Genomic DNA, 22,164 nt, shown 5'->3' on the forward strand with positions numbered 1-22,164 from the left:
GTGATACGTTACGATCAATACATATCGACACTATTATTGATTTAGGGATTGAAAAAAAATATTAAAAGTATCGGTTCATATCGCATTGTATCAACCAATACAGTGTAATATAATTCGATATATTACAATATGCACTTTAAAAGACACATGTGACTTCAAAATCGTGATTCCAGAAACCAGAAAGCACCAACAACACCTGGACGAACAAGTTTTCACTCAAACTTCATATTTGTAACCTCTTCTTTCAAATTTCTTGTTTGTGGCTTTGGTTCCTTGATGGAAAATGAATCAAAGCAAAGAAACAAACTGCAAAATTGCCCCATTGATACAATACGTGATACTGATACTTGAAACCGTAGATCCAATTCATCGATATATAGTAAGAGAAACATAAACCGTTGATGCGTCAAAATTTACAATGCGTGACCACATCAATAAGGACCCCCTTAGTTCAAGGGACCGATCATACACTCTTGACAATAATTTCGTTCCATATAAACCAATAGTAATGAACTTGCGGAATTCTCGTTTGATCCGTATGTGCACTCACATTTGTACATTGGAATCTCTATTCTTAGGTACACACAGTGTAACAGCCATATGAATGAGGTGTTCAGTCCCACCCCTAGTCTTGAACAGTTTTAGGTTAAAACCTAAGGACTAGCAATGCTCGTAATTAATAATTAAATAAATTAAATAATTTAATTTAATTAATTGGGTTGATGAACACACACTTCCAATAGGTTTATGGGCTGGACTCGCGATTGGTTTAGTAATTGAGTATTAATTACACTGGCAATGTATACATGTTTGTAAGTAGTTTATGTTATTACACTAATTGTTATCTTACCATGTTGTTGCAGCCCTAACAAGATGTTGTGGATTCCTATAGAACTGGAGTTGGTACTAATGTCATCTTTGGGCTTGGTTTGAGATAGGGCTGCACAAGGGTTGGGTTTGACCGTGCTTTTTAAAACCCCAATCCAATCCTGAGTCCCCTTAATTGGGTTGACCCTGATAGGCCTTGACCATGGGAGGGGGAAGGGAGATGCAAGGACTGGGCCGGGCTGGGCCAGGAAGAAGAAGAAGAAGATAGGGCTGGCTGGGCCGGGCCAGGCTCAGCCCAAGGCCTCAACTCTGGCCAGGCCCGGCCTTGACTCAAGGCCAGAAATTACCAGCCTTGACCCACCTTCAGGGGTAGGTTATCTCAGCCCATGCCCTGTTCAGGCTCAAGGTGCACTTAAGCTAACATGGCCAAACTTGTACCCAAGTTTGGGATACAAATCTGTCACCAATCCCATTTTTGCCTTTGCAATCTATAAATTTGTAGGTTTCAGGTTTGCTTTCATGTATGGTATATTGGTATTCCTGCTCAAGGAATGCTGAGCACAATTGTTGTATATTGCCATCTCAAAATTATTAGAGCATTTTAGGCTTCCATACTGATGTAGGACACTAGGAGATTTTCTTACCAATAGTTTTGTTTCCATTATCCTTTAGATTTATATAAGACTCAGAATCACTTATAATCTTCAAGACAACAAGATTCTTTTCAATTCTCTTCCCTCAAAAGAATTCCCAGTGAAATCTTTTAGCATCATCTCCCTCAGACATTTCTCTTTCTGTTTATTCTCAAATTTCTCGTCCTTGGCTTTTTAGGTAAGAATTCACACCCAACATCCAAGACTTTAATTCAGGAAGCTGACGCAAATTGCAGATTTTTATCAAAAATAAAAAAATTTAACACGTGCACCTATTCTCCTTTCACGGCTAAGTGTAAACCCATTATTATCACGTGATCAAATGTCCACCGCGTTGCTTAGGTTGGTGGTCAATCGAGTGGGGCTTTCAGGAAAAGTAAGTAACATAGCCAACCAATCAGATGAAACAGAAAAGCATCTTATCATTTTAGTGTATTTCCCAAAACATCCTTTGATGCTTTTCCCTTTCACCTGGTTGGATCACACAGGGCTAATCATTTTCTTCTATAACCTAATTAATCCTTATCCAAGCATCCGAGATCCGAAGTTTCCAACTTCCCCCACTAAACAGTCCAAAGTCCAAACAGCGAATTAAATTAATATATAAAAAAGGGTATGATCCCTTTCGGTGAACGAAAAGATAAGGAGATATTATTATTTGATCCTTCTCTCCTCTTTTATAGCATTCCTTGGCCTTAGTCCTCAAGCGAAAACTAGAACGAGAGAATAGGAGATTTTGTTCCTTCTCCGTTTTTTTAATCTTCTTCGGTTATTTCAAACCCTAACTTTCAAATCTCCGCTTCTCATACTTATTGTAGAATTCATCATTTTAGTTTCCTAATGGCGTCAGGATCATCTGGTAGAGTGGGTTCTGGTGGTTCCAAAGGGTTCGATTTCGGTTCTGACGACATCTTATGTTCTTACGATGATCTTGGGAATCAAGAAGCTCCCATCGGCAACCACAGAGATCCTTCGATGAATAGAAACTCCGGAAAGGTGCTCTCTCTCTCTCTCTCTCTCCTCGTTTTAAGATGTTTCAGTTACATAGAATTAAATTAGGTCATGTGTGTTTTTGTTAGTAGGGATAATCCATTTCCATGCTTATAGCTCTAAATGTTTTGACTTGGAACCTTGGTGATTGCGTGGGACAAATGGATGGTGAAGCAGAAATTATGTCATCATGAAGTATTGAAGTCAAAATCAGCTCATGGATTTATGGTATTTGTTACCAGTTTGATGGTAGTCTTTTAGTTTTCCCATGGCGGATAATAGGTTGCTGAAGCTGTTGAGTTCAAGGAAAATGTTGTTTCTGAGGAAATTTTAAGTACTTAAATGGCTGGTGGATATTTTTTATTTTGATTTAATTTTTGAGCTGCCAATGGGGTTTGAGAACTGACTTATCATGTTTGTTAATTAGAGGAATATATTGTTTAGTTTGCCTATTTCTCTGAGATTCATGAGATTAATGACTGGTGATTAGTCAGGCTGATATCATGTTTGCTAGCATTCCTCCCCACCTCCATTGACCAAGTTAAGCTATAATAGGAAAGCCAGGAAAAGTTTCTTTTCGTCCCCCCCCCCCCCCCAACACCCTATTTACCTTAGATGTTTCAATTAGTCTTACTGAGAAACAAATTACCTTCTTAGTTCTTTGCTGGAAATTGGGGTTCTATTGCTTGTTGCCAATGGCTTCTGTCATTTGAATTCCTTAGGATGTCTCCAGATGGGTTAAAATAACATCAGAAGGCTGTGTAATACTGAATCCTTTTTTTTCCCCTTTTGAAAGGAGTTCTTGATTTACAACTTCATTGAACACAGCATAGTGACTCCGCGTTTGATAATACATTCTTGGCATTCCTGCATTTTTTACAATATGTTGAAATCTGAATTTATTTTGCTAGAACTTTCAGATGGTGAAATTTTTGCAAAACAATATTCTGTGTGGAAGCTTGAAGAAGAAAGTTGAAGATAAGTGAGCTCCATGGCATTAGTCATGTTAGCTCCATAATGACTGGGGCCATGTAGGAGGGAATCCTTCATGGCATTAATCATGTTAGCTCCATAATGACTGGGGCCATGTAAGAGGGAATCCTACTAAGATTTAAATTGCTTTGGTTTTGGGGTTTGTCCAACATCAAAATTTGCTCCCTTCTGAATTGGATTTTGTCTTGAGATAGACTCTGAGAGTATAATTGTGAATATACTTTTAGAGTAAGGCTTGTGGCAGTATTGTACTTGCAGATTTGATTTCATTTGTTCAGGTTGGATCATTAGAAGTTATAAAACTTTACCAAGGTCATATTTTTTTGGAATGAAAAAGGTCTACTTTCAATGAATTTGTGGACTCTCCTGTGGAAGGTTTTTATTCCTAATTTTAGTTGAAGCATGAAAGAGATATATATATATATATATATTTATTTATTTTTTAATTTTTAATTTACATTTAAATTCTTGTTAATTATTCTCTTTTCATACATCTCAATTTACAATTCTTTCAATCATTGACCATTTTTTATCGCTATTGATATCTTTTAAGAAGAGCTTGATTCGAACTCCTGAATCTATGATATCCATAGCTGTAAAGCAAGTATAAATCATAATCACAAGAAGCAAGTATTGATGCTCTTTCATCTTCAATTCTTCTATTGTATTGTCTTCATCACCATTGTAAGTTGTACGTGAAAGTGGAATGTTGAAATGGCTCGATCAAATCAAAATTTCCGAGAATTAATGGATTCTTTGATAATGAGTTGTGTCAATACCAAAAACCGATTTTAATATTGCATACAAACTGTTTTTAATCGATATTAAAACTAAATTATACTAAATCGATATTAAAAATACAGTTTGTATTTGATACGATACATTGAGTATTGCCTCCATTTATTATATATACACTAGAAAGTAGAAACTACATCCTTTGGCTTATCTAGAGAATGGTCCCAAAGACTTGGTTGCAAAATACAAGAGATATAATGCGTTCACATGGGTTTATCACTTTAGATACCTTTTTCATCCTTTCGAGGAGAACATTTGAATCCACAAGCAAATGAGTTGCATTATTGGAAAGATCGATAAAACTCTTCTCCCCCACTTTCCTAAATGATAAAATATAGCTTTAAGAACACTAACTTTAAACCTTTGTTTCCTAATTAGAGTCTTAAATCTCGATTCACTCAATTAATATGGTTTTTCAGCCAATAGGTACAATTCTCTCTCTCTCTCATGAGGTGGAGCGTAGGAGATATAGAAATAGAATCTGTCGTTTTAACTTTTCGCCCAAGAAACATAAAAATGGGGAAGTGGCTTTCTATCCGCAAGTATGGTCTACTGGCCTACATGAGCACTACCATGTTTCTATCTTTCCTCTTCAAAACAAAGGGGCGGAGTTGTATTTTCATATGAGGAGGAGAGGTAGACTCATCACCAAGGTTCAAAATCTAGGTATCGAACTCGGTATCGGTCATGGTTGAAACTTTTTCGAATCTGTCAAAAAAACCCCAAAATTGTTTTTCTTTTATAAATCGGGTCATGTATCGGTCAAAGTTGATGGATGTTTTGATCTCAGGATCAATTTGGCCGATATTATCCAAATCGGATTGATCAATATCGGTAAGTATCAGTTAGTATCGGGCAAGATAATATTAAAAAAAAAAACTTAAAAAACTTTGAAAAAATCCAAAAATATTCAGTTGGATTAGTCAAGGATCAGATCAGATCAGATCGACTAATCCAACCGAATTGCAAGAGTTGGCCGATCCAGGGAACGATCCAATCAAACCTTTCCATATTGATCTAATCTTGGGATCGGCCTCAATCGATACCGATCCGATCCAAGATTAGGAACCATGCTTATCACTCAAAACTCCCAATGTTCAAAAAGAATATTATTTTGGGTTACTCTTCAATCTTAACATGAGAAAGTGTCATTTTTCTACTCAAAAGAAAAAGAAAAAGAAAAAGAAAGAGTATCCTTTGACTCAAATCAGACGATACGTTCCAAAGAACGGATTAGTTAAATATAGTTTCGTCCCTAACACTTTTCTTACTAAAATATCAAAAGGAAAAAGCACCTGTCTCTATCTCTATCATTTTTTTTTCACGTGAAAAGACTATCCAGTCCCTTCTATCTCACCCCTCCCATTCATGGTTTGAGGAATCAATATTGAATCGATAGGATTGGTTGATTCGCATCGGTACACTGATACTGATTCCTGATAGATCAATACGGATAATAGAACAAGGGTAAAAATATAATTTTCTTTTAAGAATACAAGAATAAACCTATCCAATTCAAACTGAGAATGGATCATCTGCATGTACGTGCATATGAATGTAATCTTAGAGCCAATCACATGTTTATTTTATTTTTATAAATACCCCTCCTCTTGTAAATGGTAAAAATAGGACATGTAGTTGTCTCTCACATGTAAATGTACCTATACGTACGTGCAAAGGAACCAAACTCATTCCAACTAATCAATACTGATTACTAAAACCTTGAACTGGGCGATGTGCCTAACCTTCTCGCAATATAAAATTCTAAGTATGAAAACTTGAGGACTTCTACTTTGCCCGACCTCATGTTGTTAAACGGACCATTGAAAATCTAAGAATTTGACATTGGTATACGAGTACCATGGGTTACATAGATGTAGACATGCAAGGGATTGTATGGATATGATCTATCTAAAACATCTCCAAGGTAGTCAACGATTGAATTTACCATTTGATCCTCCCATGTAATAGAATTAGGTGTCCCAAGCCTCGACTATGGACCCCTTACCTCCTCTGCAACAATGGAAACTTTTGCATATATTATATTGGGCAAGAGTTCTCTATGGGGAGCATGGTCCTTACATGCATGGGGCCAATGAGAGAGCACGTAACGCATCAACAGGACGGTTATTAATGGCATTCATAGGGTTGGGGCTGTCATTAATCCCCCCCCCCCCAACTCTGTGTTGGGCGCACGACGACACTCCCCCACAACGAACTTTTCTTGTACCATATTATACTATATCTACGGTATGAACTATGAACTATCTTTTTTTATTTCCAAAAAAAAAATACCCTTTTTTGGGATTTACCAAAAAAAAAACTATCCTTTTTTGGTATATTTTTTTATTTGACCAGAACACCCTTTATCATTTTCAAATTCTCTTTTGGTCACTCTCCTCTTTCACGTCTCTTTCCTTTTTTCAATGGATCTGTATATGAAAGATTGTTTTATGACAAAGAAAGGAGGGTCGGGAGTTCATAAGCCATTGCAGTTTTATATATTGGTATTTGTGGATTGCAAGGAATGACTTGGTGTTTGGGACATGAATATATGACAGCTAAATGATGTGATTGTATCTGTGCAAAAACGCTTTTCTTGATTTCAATGAAGCACTGTCATCTCAAATTTTGATTTCTGCACAACATAACCGAACTCCAAATGCAGTTACCCATTGATGGTTTCCTCTACCTACATCTGATTTCAAGATAAACTATAATGCAAGCCATGTTCCTAATACCACAACTAGCGGATTGAGATTCATTGTACGAAATCATCAAGGGTAATGCAAATTTGTTTTGTCTTTCTCCTTTTACATTCAACACACATATTATCGATTTATCGGTCAGGCAATGGCTATTCGGAATTGGCTTTGCTCAAATTCATTTCAGAAGGTTTTAACAGGTTGATTGTGGAATCAGATAATATAGATGTTATTTCTTTTCTCCGTAGGAATGATGCACAATCTCCACTGGAGATCAGATCAATTCTAGAAGATATCATGCAGCTTCTTATAAAATTTTGAATTTGTTCAAAGGGAGACTAATGCTGACTCTCTTGTTAGGAGGACATTGTTGGTAACGTGTACGACAATTTGACCAAACTACAATCCATGAATTATAGAGATAGTGTCATGCTCCTTATGTGCTGCATGTTATGATGAATAAATCACCCATTCCCCCCCCCCCCCCAACCACCCAAAAAATTTCTCTCCCTCGATCACCACTCTTTCTCTCTCTACATTGTGTTTTATCTCAAACTTCATCAACCCTTATCACTCAACTTGTCTTCTTCAAACTCTTTCTAATAAAAACACGGGGAAATTAATGGGTGGGGATTTATGAATTTTCCAACTTTCTGTGAGAGACCCTTTCACATACACGATTTACACGACCATATATGAAAACTTTTACCAAAAAACAACGAAAAAATTAAGACTCTATCTACTATGACAACAATGGCAATGAAAGCGATGGATGTCGTGAAAGGCTTAAACTTGCAAGGATACATGGGTCGGTGGTGCGATATTGCGTCTTTCCCTGCAATGGCAATCAAATATTATCTTATCTACATCTCTTTCCCACCTTTGTCCTCTCTCTTATTGTCGACTTTCTTTGTCTCTCACGAGTTAGAAATGGCTCTTGCCATTCTAAATCCTTTAAACAATCTTAAGGGATAAGAGGTGATATGGACTTTCCATATAGAAGCAAATCACACCAACTAAATCCTAAAAGTGTGCCTAATGCATTAAGGAATGATTAATATTGTTTCAATTTTAATAAACAATAATCTTCCTTATCATCGTCTCCCTAATAATTGACATGAGATCACATCTCCCATTAAGATTCCAAATCCAATGGTGGTACTCTTGAAGATGATGACCAACATAATTACAACTTACAAGCTAACAAAATGGGCTAATCTAAAAAGGGAAGGGCAGAGTAGGATCACATTGGAATTCCACTTAACATGTCATGTGTCAGCTCAATGTCACATTCTCAATGTGGTATTTATCAGTACATGTACACCTAATTAAGTGAAACTAAAGTCCCTTTTTTTATATAATATCACATGATAAACTATAGAGCATAGACTCACCCTTAACAAGGAGCACCTAACATAACTCTCACAACGCTTGAAGCATAGTGATTGAATGGTTCGACGTTGCATTGTATGGTAAGGATCAATGTTGTTTTCTTGCATGGTTGTAGATCATAGTATTATAGCGAAGCTAGATTTTTGAGTTTGAGTTGAGTTTTGACTGGAGCAAAACTTTAGTCTATAAAAAATGCATTTTCAAAGATTCTATAATTCTGATTAGACCTTTAAAACATTTACAAAATTGTTTGTGTAAATAAATTTTAATAAATAATGTTAATTTTCAAATCCTTGCAAATAATTTTACCGAAATGCCATTAAATCCGGATTTATGTCCAATCAGTTATAGACATTCTATCTCATTGATAGTTTTCCAATTAAGGCAGTGGATTCCATGTTGGGCATCTCTCTCAAATACAATCAAACACTGTGGATCCGGTCATGGTTTAAAGTATTACACTATATCGTATAAGCTGATACGAATTGGTATCGTAGGGTATCGATACACCACAGTGAGATACATATCTTTTTTTTGAAAAAAAATGATATCGATAAGTATCACAATGTATCGGCTGACACGGTGTGATACGTTACGATCAATACATATCGACACTATTATTGATTTAGGGATTGAAAAAAAAAATTAAAAGTATCGCTTCATATCGCATTGTATCAACCAATACAGTGTAATATAATTCGATACATTACAATATGCACTTTAAAAGGCACATGTGACTTCAAAATCGTGATTCCAGAAACCAGAAAGCACCAACAACACCTGGACGAACAAGTTTTCACTCCAACTTCATATTTGTAACCTCTTCTTTCAAATTTCTTGTTTGTGGCTTTGGTTCCTTGATGGAAAACGAATCAAAGCAAAGAAACAAACTACAATATTGCTTATTTATATTGTTTTTTGCTAAAAAAATGTATTTCTTTGTGTATCATGACCATTTCCATGTGTATCTGTAGTGTGTGATACGCACTATCGATACGTCCCTCAAAATCGCCCCATTGATACAATACGTGATACTGATACTTGAAACCGTAGATCCAATTCATCGATATATAGTCAGAGAAACATAAACCGTTGATGCGTCAAAATTTACAATGCGTGACCACATCAATAAGGACCCCCTTAGTTCAAGGGACCGACCATACACTCTTGACAATAATTTCGTTCCATATAAACCAATAGTAATGAACTTGCGGAATTCTCGTTTGATCCGTATGTGCACTCACATTTGTACATTGGAATCTCTATTCTTAGGTACACACAGTGTAACGGCCATATGAATGAGGTGTTCAGTCCCATCCCTAGTCTTGAACAGTTTTAGGTTAAAACCTAAGGACTAGCAATGCTCGTAATTAATAATTAAATAAATTAAGTAATTTAATTTAATTAATTGGGTTGATGAACACACACTTCCAATAGGTTTATGGGCTGGACTCACGATTGGTTTGGTAATTGAGTATTAATTACACTGGCAATGTATACATGTTTGTAAGTAGTTTATGTTATTACACTAATTGTTATCTTACCATGTTTTTGCAGCCCTAACAAGATGTTGTGGATTCCTATAGAACTGGAGTTGGTACTAATGTCATCTTTGGGCTTGGTTTGAGATAGGGCTGCACAAGGGTTGGGTTTGACCGTGCTTTTTAAAACCTCAATCCAACCCTGAGTCCCCTTAGTTGGGTTGACCCTGATAGGCCTTGACCATGGGAGGGGGAAGGGAGATGCAGGGACTGGGCCTGGCTGGGCCAGGAAGAAGAAGAAGAAGATAGGGCTGGCTGGGCCGGGCCAGGCTCAGCCCAAGCCTCAACTCTGGCCAGGCCTGGCCTTGACTCAAGGCCAGAAATTACCAGCCTTGACCCACCTTCAGGGGTAGGTTATCTCAGCCCATGCCCTGTTCAGGCTCAAGGCGCACTTAAGCTAACATGGCCAAACTTGTACCCAAGTTTGGGATACAAATCTGTCACCAATCCCATTTTTGCCTTTGCAATCTATAAATTTGTAGGTTTCAGGTTTGCTTTCATGTATGGTATATTGGTATTCCTGCTCAAGGAATGCTGAGCACAATTGCTGTATATTGGCATCTTAAAATTATTAGAGCATTTTAGGTTTCCATACTGATGTAGGACACTAGGAGATTTTCTTACCTATAGTTTTGTTTCCATTATCCTTTAGATTTATATTAGAGTCAGAATCACTTGTAATCTTCAAGACAATAAGATTCTTTTCAATTCTCTTCCCTCAAAAGAATTCCCAGTGAAATCTTTTAGCATCATCTCCCTCAGACATTTCTCTTTCTGTTTATTCTCAAATTTCTCGTCCTTGGCTTTTTGTGCGGCTATTTTTGTCAGCAAATCACCTTCTTGGAAATTGTGTGAGAAGTTGTAACTGCTACTATATAATCTTAGGTTTTTTTTTAAGGGAAAGAGAATGCCCGTCGTGCATCGCACGCTGCCCTTCACACAGACACCAAGGCACGTGAAATGATCACCACATCTCTGGTCATTTCTATCTTTTAGGGATGCTGCGGTCATTACACGTGCCCCTATGTCTGGACACAGGGACAGCATGCGATGCACAATTGGGTTGCTTTCTTTCTCCCTTGTTAAAAGTTTATAATCTTCTTTTGAAAAAGGTTGGTTTGAGAGAACCATGATGGATTGACAAATTGCATTTCTTTCCTTAGTTGATAGGGTGTTGATCCTCTCGCATCTATGTCTTAGGTGTTAAAAATTATCCTTTGTTGCTTGTAGAAGATAATAATGAAATGACGCGCTATCGCAGAATACTAAAAAAGAATGTTAACCGATAACGTAGTTCCTATGCCTAGACATAGGATCACTCAAAATTAATGCTCAACACCAAGTGAAATAAAAATTCCCATTAAGTCATGCGCTCTTATTGACCTTGCATTGTTGTAGCAGACAACATTCTCTTGCCCAAGAAAAAATTAGGAAAAACTTGAGTAATCATAATCAAGGTATTGATCATGTTTAATGTGAAAAAGCTGTACGAGGTCTTCTTCAACATATTTGGATGCAAGGTAAATATCATTTCTCCCGTGTTCATTATTCAATTGTGTTCTAATTTTATGTATAAAATTTATTTAGGGTTTCATGAAAACCCAAAGTTTTCCTATAAAACAAGACTTTTAGATCACGAAATAGCGGGACTCAACAAGTTTAGCACTATCCTTGATCCATGAGACTTCCTCCTCGCAGCTGCCCCCTCAACAGCCTGAGGTGCACCCTCTTGCTCCTGATGGGGCCCTCATCATCTTCACAGATGCAGCTCTCTCCTCCCACCCCAAAGTCTTAGGGATTGCACGCATTGTTCTGAACCATGTGGGGGATCTCCAGTTCATTGCTTCTGACCATCTTGTTGTGATGCCTGCATTGGTGGGTGAAGCATTGGTTGTCAGGATGGCCCTTTGCTCGGCAAAAAGAGCAGGCTTGTCTCATGTGAGGATCTTTTCGGATTGCCAAGTGTTGGTTAGGTGCCTCTCGTCTGCTTCTTTGGTGCCTCCTCGAGAAATTGCTACTGTGGTTAAGGATATTCTCTTGTTAAAGATTGAGTTTGCTTCTTGTAGTTTCCGCCATATAATTAGGTCGAAAAATGTGATTGTCCATTCTATTGCGAAATGGGCTATTAGTTTCCCTAGACGGGGTTTTTGGTTGTCCTCCTTTCCGAAGGATCTTTTGAGAATTGTGCAATAGTTTCTGCCCCTTGTGGCTTTTATCGATCCCCCCCTTCCCCCTCCTTGAGAGGGTTTTGGGGACTTGTGCACCAAAAAGATTAAAAAAAAAAAAAACAAGTTTCACCATGTATTTTTTGTGGAAACTTTAGTTTACATATTTTTTTTAAATTTTAGGTAAGAATTCACACCCAACATCCAAGACTTTAATTCAGGTAGCTGACGCAAATTGCAGATTTTCATCAAAAATAAAAAAATTTAACACGTGCACCTATTCTCCTTTCACGGCTAAGTGTAAACCCATTATTATCACGTGATCAAATGTCCACCGCGTTGCTTAGGTTGGTTGTCAATCGAGTGGGGCTTTCAGGAAAAGTAAGTAACATAGCCAACCAATCAGATGAAACAGAAAAGCATCTTATCATTTTAGTGTATTTCCCAAAACATCCTTTGATGCTTTTCCCTTTCACCTGGTTGGATCACACAGGGCTAATCATTTTCTTCTATAACCTAATTAATCCTTATCCAAGCATCCGAGATCCGAAGTTTCCAACTTCCCCCACTAAACAGTCCAAAGTCCAAACAGCGAATTAAATTAATATATAAAAAAGGGTATCATCCCTTTCGGTGAACGAAAAGATGAGGAGATATTATTATTTGATCCTTCTCTCCTCTTTTATAGCATTCCTTGGCCTTAGTCCTCAAGCGAAAACTAGAACGAGAGAATAGGAGATTTTGTTCCTTCTCCGTTTTTTTAATCTTCTTCGGTTATTTCAAACCCTAAATTTCAAATCTCCGCTTCTCATACTTATTGTAGAATTCATCATTTTAGTTTCCTAATGGCGTCAGGATCATCTGGTAGAGTGGGTTCTGGTGGTTCCAAAGGGTTCGATTTCGGTTCTGACGACATCTTATGTTCTTACGATGATCTTGGGAATCAAGAAGCTCCCATCGGCAACCACAGAGATCCTTCGATGAATAGAAACTCCGGAAAGGTGCTCTCTCTCTCTCTCTCCTCGTTTTAAGATGTTTCAGTTACATAGAATTAAATTAGGTCATGTGTGTTTTTGTTAGTAGGGAGAATCCATTTCCATGCTTATAGCTCTAAATGTTTTGACTTGGAACCTTGGTGATTGCGTGGGACAAATGGATGGTGAAGCAGAAATTATTTCATCATTAAGTATTGAAGTCAAAATCAGCTCATGGATTTATGGTATTTGTTACCAGTTTGATGGTAGTCTTTTAGTTTTCCCATGGCGGATAATAGGTTGCTGAAGCTGTTGAGTTCAAGGAAAATGTTGTTTCTGAGGAAAATTTAAGTACTTAAATGGCTGGTGGATATTTTTTATTTTGATTTAATTTTTGAGCTGCAAATGGGGTTTGAGAACTGACTTATCATGTTTGTTAATCAGAGGAATATATTGTTTAGTTTGCCTATTTCTCTGAGATTCATGAGATTAATGACTGGTGATTAGTCAGGCTGAAATCATATTTGCTAGCATTCCTCCCCACCTCCATCGACCAAGTTAAGCTATAATAGGAAAGCCAGGAAAAGTTTCTTTCCCCCCCCCCCCCCAAACACCCTATTACCTTAGATGTTTCTATTAGTCTTACTGAGAAACAAATTACCTTCTTAGTTCTTTGCTGGAAATTGGGGTTCTAATGCTTGTTGCCAATGGCTTGTGTCATTTGAATTCCTTAGGATGTCTCCAGATGGGTTAAAATAACATCAGAAGGCTGTGTAATACTGAATCCTTTTATTTCCCCTTTTGAAAGGAGTTCTTTTTACAACTTCATTGAACACAGCATAGTGACTCCGCGTTTGATATTACATTCTTGGCATTCCTGCATTTTTGACAATATGTTGAAATCTGAATTTATTTTGCTAGAACTTTCAGATGGTGAAATTTTTGCAAAACAATATTCTGTGTGGAAGCTTGAAGAAGAAAGTTGAAGATAAGTGAGCTCCATGGCATTAGTCATGTTAGCTCCATAATGACTGGGGCCATGTAGGAGGGAATCCTTCATGGCATTAATCATTTTAGCTCCATAATGACTGGGGCCATGTAAGAGGGAATCCTACTAAGATTTAAATTGCTTTGGTTTTGGGGTTTGTCCAACATCAAAGTTTGCTCCCTACTGAATTGGATTTTGTCTTGAGATAGACTCTGAGAGTATAATTGTGAATATACTTTTAGAGTAAGGCTTGTGGCAGTATTGTACTTGCAGATTTGATTTCATTTGTTCAGGTTGGATCATTAGAAGTTATAAAACTTTACCAAGGTCATTTTTTTTGGAATGAAAAAGGTCTACTTTCAATGAATTTGTGGACTCTCCTGTATAAGGTTAATTTTTTCCTGGTATTGTTTGAAACTTCACGTAGCTTATGTGCCAAATCTGGGCAAGAGTCTTGGAAGCCAATTTTGAGAAATAGAGCATTCCTTTTTCTAGAGTTTGTGTCATTAGTATTTTTTGGAATCACATAAATGATTTATATTTAGTCGAAAAAAGTACCTCTGTTGTCTAATCCAAATTAAACAAGCTGATTCGATGTGCTTCTACAATTCGGAAAATAGTACTGTTGACTGGGGAAAAGAATTCTTTATACTCCCGTTTGATTCATAACAGCGGAGGTAATGAACCCATGACACCAGATTATAATTAAACAAAAAATATTCCTTAGCAATTTCTTTAAACTGACTTGCTGAGGTAAATTTCTTGTGGCATTGTAATGGTCTCAAATCAAGTTGAAATCTTTCACGAAAATAGTAATTGTTGGATACATGCACAATGAGTGGACCCTGTTTGAAACTCGAAAGGCCTTCAAATAGGCTATTTCTGCTGTTTGCAGTTTCAGATTCCTTAATACAATAAAATCAGTAGGCAGAGATGACTTACTAAATCAGCTCCAGTCAGCTTGATTGGAGCACCTACTGAAGAAACAAACTCTGATGTATCCATCAAATTGATCTCTTGTCCTGCCATGAAACTGATCTTAAAGAATACCTCTTTTTATGCCCCAATAGGTTGATACTGCTTCAAACCTCGTTGACATTTATCGATGTTGCTAAATTTCAGTCAGAAACAGATCTACCAATGCTTCTTTGGAGAACTAAAAAAAAATTTTAACATCTCTTGCTGGTTGCAATGCCTTTGCTGATCAGCAATCATTCCAGGAATAACAAGTTATTTTGCATAATTCATGGTTAATGTGTTTAGAGATGCACTACTGGATTCCTATATTCATTTAAATTGAGTGTTTATATCCTTTTCATTTTAGTGTGAGGAATTTTGTGGTCATTATCATTTGTTATATGTTTCCAATTCATAATACTGTTTTATCCTCTGTAATCCGCTAAATTCATGGTTTCTTCGATTTATGTTGAGCAGGACTTTCAGGAAGGCAAGACGGGGAGATCCTCATTGTTAAATGCCTATAATCATCAAGAGGAATCCCTTAATCAGGATCTGATTTCTACAGTAGAAAACACGATGAAAAAATATGCTGACAATCTACTTCGTTTCCTTGAGGGAATTAGTAGCCGTCTGTCACAACTGGAATTATATTGCTACAATCTTGACAAATCAGTGGGAGAAATGCGATCTGATTTGGTTGGAAAGCACAGTGAAGCAGATTCAAAGCTTAGGTCTCTTGAGAAACACCTGCAAGAAGTGAGTGTATACCGTAATGAATTTACACTTTTGATAGCACCCGAACAAGGAAAATGTATACTATTTGTGATCCTAAAATTTATCATTTTTATTTAACCCAACATGTGGGTTTAGATACCTCCACCCCCACAAATTAATCATGACAATCTAAATCATCTTGTCATTCTGCAAAAATGTTGCTGACCTACTCGAAGTGCTTCAGTAAATTATGCCATTTGACAGTTGACACATATAGGCAAGCAGACTGTGCATGGTGAGAGATATTGGCTTCTGTAGTAAGAAAATTTATGAATGTGTCAAGGATATGTTTCTGTAGGATTTTCCTTTGCAAGCAATGCTTTTTGTTTACATATAATGGGTGGTGCTCATGCTTGATTATCCAAAGGCTGTGGTGCTGGTTATCATATTTGAATGTCCATTCTTATTGTGGATGAATTGCTTTATTAGCTCTGACTTGGGTAGTGTAAGCTTCAGATGTGTACTGGATGTTCACCAAATTCATGAGTATAACTCGGCATAAATCCTCTATTATGAATGTGATTTCTGGTGATATCTAGGAAACAGAAATATTATGTGTACTTGAATGATTTCTTCTCCTCTTTTGAATGGCTAGTTTGCATGTGTCTTTAGGCTCGTTAGTATTTGTATTCAATCATACTTGTGTAATTCGAGTTAATGTGTCTTGATTTCTTCAGGTCCACAGGTATGTGCAAATCCTTAGAGACAAGCAAGAACTTGCTGAAACTCAGAAAGAACTAGTCAAGCTTCAGCTTGTACAGAAAGAATCCTCAAGCAGTATTCATCTTCAGCACAAGGAAGAGAGAGGTGCACCATCTGGTTCTGATAGCCAAAAAGTTGTTTGCACAGCACAAGGGCAGAACCTGCAGTTGGCTCTTGCTTTACCCCATCAAGTATCTGTATCGTCCTCCCTGCCGCCTAGGCCTGTGGAACAACAGCAGCCTTTGGCAGCTCCACAGCAAACCCTTCCTCAGAATGTTCATGCTCAGGTTCAGACACTTTCCTATTACACCCCACAGAATACAACAACAACGACAACTCAACCTTATCCCAGCTACACCCCACAAAATCATTTGCCTAATTTGCTGCTCCAAAGCCAACATCAACCTCAGGACCAATATTTGCAAGCAGATACCCAATACCAAAGGCCCCAAATGCATGATTTGTCCAGGCAGGCACCACAGTCTCTAGTCAGTCAGACTACTCAGACCCAGCAAATGCTCCCCTTTTCCGCTTACCCACAGCAGTGGCCACCACAGTTTCCCCGAGACGTACATCAACCACAACAACCATCTCCACAACCTCAGGTTAGACCCCAGACAACAACAGTGTATTCATCCTACTTGTCTACTCAACCTGCGAACCCGCCTCCTGAAACCTTCTCAGGCAGTATGCCAATGCAGGTCTCGTTTTCTGGAGTCCTGCCACCTGTAGTGAGCCGTGCAGAATCCATGGCTTATGGTTATAATGGGGCTGTTAGAACAACAACAGTTCAGCAGTCGCTCTCTCCACAGCATAGCATTCAGAGGCAACCACAGCCTTCAACCAACCAGAGCACTTTTGGAGTTCATCTCAATGATGGCTCCTTCTCAGGTGCTGGATCTCATCCATCACAGCCCCAAGGACAAGGATATATGATATATGATGGGGAGGGTGGACTAACCTCTCATCCACCACCCCCACACTACCCACAGGGTGGGTATCCTCAAACAACAACACATACCTCTGTCCAGAATCTACAGCCTACTGCTGGAGGTAGTCTTCTTGTCCGCCATCCAAGCCCATCGCAGATGATGCGTAGCCATATGAATAGCGAGCTGATTGAGAAAGCTGTGAGCATGAATTACGGGAGAGAGAATGTTGCCGCTGTGATCCGTAGGCTGGAGGAAAGTGGTCAACCAGTGGATTTTAACAGCCTTATTCACATGTTGAATGTGCAGTCATCTGGTGGTTCCCAGAGGGGATGGTCTGGCTAACTCCAAATGTTGAAGTCCATCTACATAGCAACAAGTGCGTGCGCTTTTTCTATGTTTAGTGCTTTAAATAAAGTACACTGATTATTGTATATTTGTGGCATCATTCCATGGCTTGGTCTTATTTTATTGTCAAGTCTTGGATGCCCTCTCATGTTCTTTTTGGAGTAGGCTGTTGCTTATCCTTTTTTGGGCTTATCACGTTCAATGTTTTCAGTGATAGAAAAAATCTCATAAATTTCTTTTTTTTTTTTTTAAATTCTGTGTCTTGTCAAGAGATATCAATAGCCGATTTCCTTATCCAAATGCTTGTGATTTTGGCCGTGGAAAAGTGATGTTACAATTTCAGCTATTAGATATAAATTGGCCTTCAAATTTCAAGCCCAAATTTGATGTACCTCGCATTTATTGGCATATTCCCCCTCCTATGTGCGTCAATGCAATCGTTAAGTAATCCTGCCACTTTGGTGCACCCTTTTGATAGTCTTAAATTATGAAGATCAAGGTTTCAAGTATTGGTATCAGAAAGTTGGTTTTAAGAGATTTCTATTGAGGAGACACGAAAATATGCTAGATACACTTTTATACTAATGATATATGTAAAACAACTATTTAAAGCATGTGCACCATAAACAAGCAATAATAATGATATTCAATCAATATCAGGTTACCTCAATCTTCACGGTATGATGTGATTCAATTCTTTATTGGCAAGTTATCAAACCCATAAATAAGTAATAAGAAGCAATTAATTAAGAAGATTTGGAGAAAAAATAATAACTATTTGCATATTATGATAGGCAAAATCTTAAAGTAATCCTTAAAGGTCCAACCAAGCAATCAATATAAAGCAAATTTTTTATTTTTTGGGTGCAACCTTGATTATCATTAATATGTTATAGTATAGATGTGATCTATACTATATATATATTTTTTTCTTTCAAATCTTTAGACATCCTATGTATCAGAGTGTATCGGTACATCAACTGGATCGATCTATATCATGTCGATATAGATTTTCTATTCCGAATTTCTGTGGTTGTGATACGAAAAATACTGCCACGAAAGGGGTGAACAAGGAATGAAAATACCCCCTACCCCTGCCGGTCCATTTATGATGATTAGGAGAAAACCCTCACTACTTGATACCATGAATGAGTCTCAACACATGCGCAAGGGGTCTTGAGGACTGCTTGTCTACAAAATTCCAGCCCCATATGAACAGCCACATGGCAATTATTGAGGGGTCTAGACTGTAGGCACGGCTAGAGAAATCCCTCCCCCCCCCCCTCTCTCTCTCTCTTAACTGCATTGCCCGAGGGGAAAGAGTTCCTACACAAACTATCCCTTTGCAAAGATACCAGGGATTTGCAACTTCTCTTTCATCACCAGAATGCTTCTGTGAAAAATTAACTATGTTTGGTATGCATTCTAGGTCGATAATGCATTATGAAATAATAATGGAACTTGGCACAACTTGTAGGCATAAGGTTAAACTCAGTCAATCTGGTTTGTCAAAACTGCCATCTTGATATAGAACTGATGGTTATTTTCGGTAATTAGACATTTGCAAGGCTGATATCACATGCATTTCCAACAGTTTCTTGTATAACTTAGCACTGGTTCACCACCAGGTCTAATTACTGTTTAAGCTCTCATGTACCACAGAAATGGACATGGAAAATTCTAACCGCTACGACTCCATGGGGGCCGTCTAGCATAATAACCACTGCCACCGTATATACCTCCATCTTGGTAGTCTCTTGATTCTCTCCACCTCTTCTTAGTTCCCTTCTTCCTCACTGCACTTTCTACATGTCTTTTATTTGACGTCTCCCCATTTTCCTTTACCTTGGCTTTACACTTCTCCTTGAAAGCTTTCCTCTTTCGCGAGGAATTAGGACTTTTTCGCGAGGAATGCGGACTATCTTCCATGGCAACATTATTCCCCCTAGGAAGTGGTGATTCGTCCTCGTCCAACTGCCAATTACATAAGAATTCATTCTCAACCCTGAACTGTGGCTGCACCATTTTGCCTGCACCGGGGAGCAAGCTATCAAATGTCACCTCTCCGTTGGAGCCCACTTTTCGCTCTAATAAAACTGGGTCTGGTCTTATAATGGTTCCAAGAATGCTCCTTTCAGGCCCCAAACTTAAAATTGTCTTCGCATTAGTCAATGTTGAGAAAGCCATTGCAAAAGCTGACCTGATCTGTAACATTGACAAGAAAGTGACTTCTCAGTGAAGTGAATCTTTAGTAAAGGCTTATACAATACGTCCATGTCCCAACGCCTCAATGTGGATACAGGACCTTAAGGCTTTGTTTGGTTGCCAGGAAAATAAAGGGAAGGGTAATGAAATCAAATCATAGTAAAAGTGACAAAGAAGAATGAGATAATTATGATGACATGAAAAATTGAATCCAATGTAGAAAGCATATAGCAAAGTGATGCATCACAAGGAATAAAGCTATATACCAACAATGTGAAGAGATGCATTTCTAAGGAAATGTAAAATCCAGAGACATTTCGACAAACCCCGAGATTAAACCATTTTGAAGTGGGTATCTTTCATTATAGAGAAGAAAGAAGAAAACAAATAAAAAAAGTGGACAACTGTCGAGAAGGCACTCCAGAAAGGTCACTGGGATACTACGAGATTCAACATATCCCCAATTAGATGGTTCCAGAACTCCGAATTGCTCAAGTAGTTAAACCTAAAATAGCAAGTAAAATTTGCACATGTTATACGGCAGTAAATTATTGAGTCATTGATAAATGATCCTCGACTAGCCGACCCCATTAAGTTGAGATAAGGCTGAGTTTGGTGTTGTTGATATATGATCCTCGACGAATTTGAGTTATCAGGTGACAGTAAAGGGCAAACACTATTCGAGCCATTAAACTTGAGAGAGCTAATAAAGCTGCAACCCTCAGGGGTAATAACTCAATGTAACCATAATTTTCTTCTCCCATCCACAACACTTAATTTTCAAATGTTGCATAATAATTTTCAAATGTTGCATAAACAATAAGTCAACATAGGAGCTCCTTGGTCCTGTCAAAGAGCCCTGTTGACATTTGATTTTATTATTTTAATATATGCACCCAGTGATAGCATAACTTTCTCAGTGCCGCAATAGAACTGAATAAGCACATCTCTCTGTTACAAGTCAGCGCCTCAAAATGAGGCTGAGAATGAGTTGGTGCCAACTCAGTCAGTTAACCTAAAACCCATTAGTTGTAGAAAACCTAAAGCTGAACTAGTTTAGTGATTTGTGGCCAAGCCAATTTGTAATCAGCTCATGTCAGTAGACCCTGACAAACAAGCTAATCTGCCAGATGCATCAGATAAAGCCAAAATTAACCACTCCGAGCCATTAGAAGTGGAGACCCCTTCACAAGACTTAAGAGTATGAAACCATGATACTACATATACTTTTGAACAGATATGCAAAACTATAAGAATGAAGGATAGACATTCTGTGAAGAACAGATGCTCCAATAGGTATCATGTTAAATCTATTTTAAGCTCTACTTTTGAAACTAGGAGTGACATGCTAACTAAAGAAAGCAATGAAATCCGAGAACATTGAACCTGAGAATAGTTGAAGGAGTTCTTCCCAACGTCATTATCTGGTGCCTATTCATCATCCAGGAAAACTTCAATTAGTCAAGGACGTGCAAAATGGCCTCCCAAAAAATGAAAACACAGCTAAATATCTACATAGAAAGGTCACCTGTGGGTCCTCTATGGACAGAAGATATGGTCGTTTTGCGTTCAAGAACCTAAGAGAATTCCATACCAAGGCAAGCAAGAGAGTAAATTTTCCACTCTAGCACTAATAGATTCAAAGTTCTGATGAGTGATGACTAAGAAACGAAAGAAATATTATAATCAGTAATTATGTGTTTTACGAAGAAAATTAAAATTCCAAATGTTACCCTTTGGCACTCTTCAAGAAAAAGGTGCCTGGATCTTTGCAGGATACACCAACATCCCAAGTGTTCAGTTTATGACCATAAAAGTCAAAGAAGTTGACCTATTCTCCGAGTCCAAAGCAATATAAAACAAGGATTAGAATTATATGTAAGCACTAAGCATCAATATTATCTATGAAAAAAGGGTTCATCCAATATGTAATATGAAAAAACCCAGAGTGGTGCTGCTGCAGGACATACCAGAAGGACTCCCAAGTTATGTTCTGGATTAGTTTGGGACTCATGGAAAACCTGTCCTCTCCAATGTGTCTGATAACCAAACAAATACATCAGAGAAGAGACCAGCCAAGAGGTTCAACTGGAAAAGAAATTCAAAAACCTTGAAAAAACCAAGCAATGTTTATAAGAGGCAATAAGGAGTGGTGAGCAAAAGAACTAGTGCAAAGGAGGCCCTGAATTTTCTCATAGATTGCAGGACCATCACAGTTCGTG

At 37.9% G+C, this 22,164-nt stretch overlaps 2 protein-coding genes and 1 long non-coding RNA gene across 3 annotated transcripts in view; 1 reads left to right on the forward strand and 2 right to left on the reverse strand.

Moving 5' to 3' along the window:
• Positions 1–12,738: 12,738 nt before the first annotated feature.
• Positions 12,739–17,889, forward strand: LOC122653035 (ataxin-2 homolog). The gene is made up of 4 exons (XM_043846959.1): positions 12,739–13,063; positions 15,468–15,740; positions 16,436–16,778; positions 16,827–17,889. The coding sequence occupies exons 1-4, from the start codon at positions 12,908–12,910 to the stop codon at positions 17,732–17,734; spliced, it is 1,680 nt and encodes a 559-aa protein (XP_043702894.1). The 5' UTR covers positions 12,739–12,907; the 3' UTR covers positions 17,735–17,889.
• Positions 17,890–19,089: 1,200 nt separating this feature from the next.
• On the reverse strand, positions 19,090–19,256 carry LOC122652508. Its single transcript, XR_006331606.1, has 2 exons — positions 19,199–19,256; positions 19,090–19,144 (listed from the first exon to the last, which is right to left on the reverse strand). It is a non-coding gene; the product is annotated as an uncharacterized LOC122652508 (long non-coding RNA).
• Positions 19,257–19,277: 21 nt separating this feature from the next.
• The window catches only part of LOC122652507 (terminal nucleotidyltransferase 4B), a 30,293-nt gene continuing 27,406 nt past the window's right edge, over positions 19,278–22,164 (reverse strand). Inside the window, exons 9-13 of the mRNA XM_043846267.1 lie at positions 21,913–21,981; positions 21,676–21,773; positions 21,471–21,519; positions 21,329–21,373; positions 19,278–19,942 (exon numbers count right to left, since the gene is read on the reverse strand). Coding sequence (XP_043702202.1) covers positions 19,418–19,942; positions 21,329–21,373; positions 21,471–21,519; positions 21,676–21,773; positions 21,913–21,981 — 786 coding nt within the window. The 3' untranslated portion in view covers positions 19,278–19,417. The remainder of the gene's footprint in view (positions 19,943–21,328; positions 21,374–21,470; positions 21,520–21,675; positions 21,774–21,912; positions 21,982–22,164) is intronic.

Source organism: Telopea speciosissima, chromosome 2 (genome assembly GCF_018873765.1).
Source record: "Telopea speciosissima isolate NSW1024214 ecotype Mountain lineage chromosome 2, Tspe_v1, whole genome shotgun sequence".
Taxonomy (NCBI): Eukaryota; Viridiplantae; Streptophyta; class Magnoliopsida; order Proteales; family Proteaceae; genus Telopea; species Telopea speciosissima.